Source organism: Antrostomus carolinensis, unplaced genomic scaffold, assembly GCF_000700745.2.
Source record: "Antrostomus carolinensis isolate BGI_N321 unplaced genomic scaffold, ASM70074v2 scaffold889, whole genome shotgun sequence".
Taxonomy (NCBI): Eukaryota; Metazoa; Chordata; class Aves; order Caprimulgiformes; family Caprimulgidae; genus Antrostomus; species Antrostomus carolinensis.
The window spans coordinates 1-1,485 of record NW_010337609.1 but is presented as its reverse complement, the minus strand read 5'-3'; the positions used below and the strand labels follow the sequence as shown (position 1 = coordinate 1,485).

General features: G+C 34.1%; 1 protein-coding gene across 1 annotated transcript in view; it reads left to right on the top strand.

Moving 5' to 3' along the window:
• LOC104530573 (nesprin-1-like) overlaps positions 1 to 1,296 on the top strand; it is a gene marked incomplete at its 5' end in the record, with an annotated part of 99,419 nt that extends 98,123 nt beyond the window's left edge. The window contains 2 exons of the mRNA XM_029086791.1: positions 1 to 64; positions 1,102 to 1,296. The exon at positions 1 to 64 is cut by the window's left edge and continues 83 nt beyond it. Coding sequence (XP_028942624.1) covers positions 1 to 64; positions 1,102 to 1,296 — 259 coding nt within the window. The remainder of the gene's footprint in view (positions 65 to 1,101) is intronic.
• Between the last annotated feature and the right edge of the window lie 189 nt (positions 1,297 to 1,485).

The following is a 1,485-nucleotide window of genomic DNA, read 5'->3' as shown; positions in this document are numbered from 1 at the left end:
TGAAGAGAATATAAAAAATGCAGTAGGACAGAAAGTCATTCAGGATTTTGTCCAGAAGTACAAGGTACTGAATGGAAATGTTATTTATTTCCTTTTTGAGTTATCCCCATTAAACTTGTGTACATATTTAAAGTGATTTAAGGAAAAACAAACAAACAAAAAAAAACCCCTTACATTGTGGAGTGGTTAGAATTGTACACAAGATAGGGCTGGGTAATATTTGATACTGTGGAAAAGAAGCCAAAATTACTTTTACTCTGCTGTTTAGTTATGGCAGGACTGTAATTTTTAATATGATTACTTTAATTTCCATGTAAATCAAAAGCAATATGCACATGGTTTAACCTTATTAGATCTGTCTTTCACCCAAAACCACAAAACACTGTGTAAATTATGTATGTTGTTTTATGAATTCTCTGCATTAATATCCCATTCTCTTCAAAGTGTAGCCTGTTCTTGTATGGAAGGTGACCAGTGGTTTAGAGGTTGAGATAATATGGATGAGTACCTGAAGCAAAAATGAAAGATACTATATCTTGAGATAACTATAGAGGAGGAGAGAGAGATATAACACAATTTCACTTCTTTAACTTGATCAGTAGCACTCTTGTAATAGATCTGCACACAGTGACTTTCTTCTCAGTGTCAGATTTGTTTCATTAGTCTGCTGAAAAATCACTTTACTTTTTGACTTTATTCTTTTTTGCATGTAAGAATATTTTCCATCTTATCTGGTTTTGTATTAAAAATTTTGTGACTAAGTAAAGTGAATATATATATATATCTCCAGTTTTTCTTTAAATTTCATTCTTGAGACCAATATCAATAATTTTACTGATTTTTTTTTTCCTGGGGGGGGGCAGCGGGCAGGGGTAGTAGCAGAGAGGAAGAGGCAGATTCTTTATTTCAAAGACAGTGTAGTGCTGTTTTATTTCTCAGGAAAAAGTAACAATGTTTTTAATTTCTGTTCAATTTCTAAAAAACCTTTTAGCTAAATTATGGTAAAGTAGTAATTTGTCAAAAATTTTCCTCTTTTTTGCAGGAAGGTAAGAAATTATGGTACTTATGTTTTGGGGTTTTTATATCCTTCTTTTCTACTAGGGTTTCAAGATAGATTTAAATTGCAAACAATTGACGGTAGATTTTGTGAACCAATCAGTGCTACAAATTAGCAGCCAGGATGTTGAAAGTAAACGCAGCGACAAAACTGATTTTGCAGAACAGCTTGGAGCCATGAACAGACGTTGGCAAATCCTGCAAGGGCTGATAACAGAGAAGGTAAAGAAAAAATCCTAGCTGCTCTGTAGCAAGCTTTCAAAATATGTAGAACTATAAGATAATAATGGTTGGAAGCCTTTGCAGGTCATCTTTACAACTGGATCAGATTGCACTTTCCTAGCTGAGTTTTGAAAATCCCCAAGGACAGATTCCACAACTTCTTGGGCATCTTGTTCTTGTGCTTAACCGCTCCTGTGGGGAACAAGC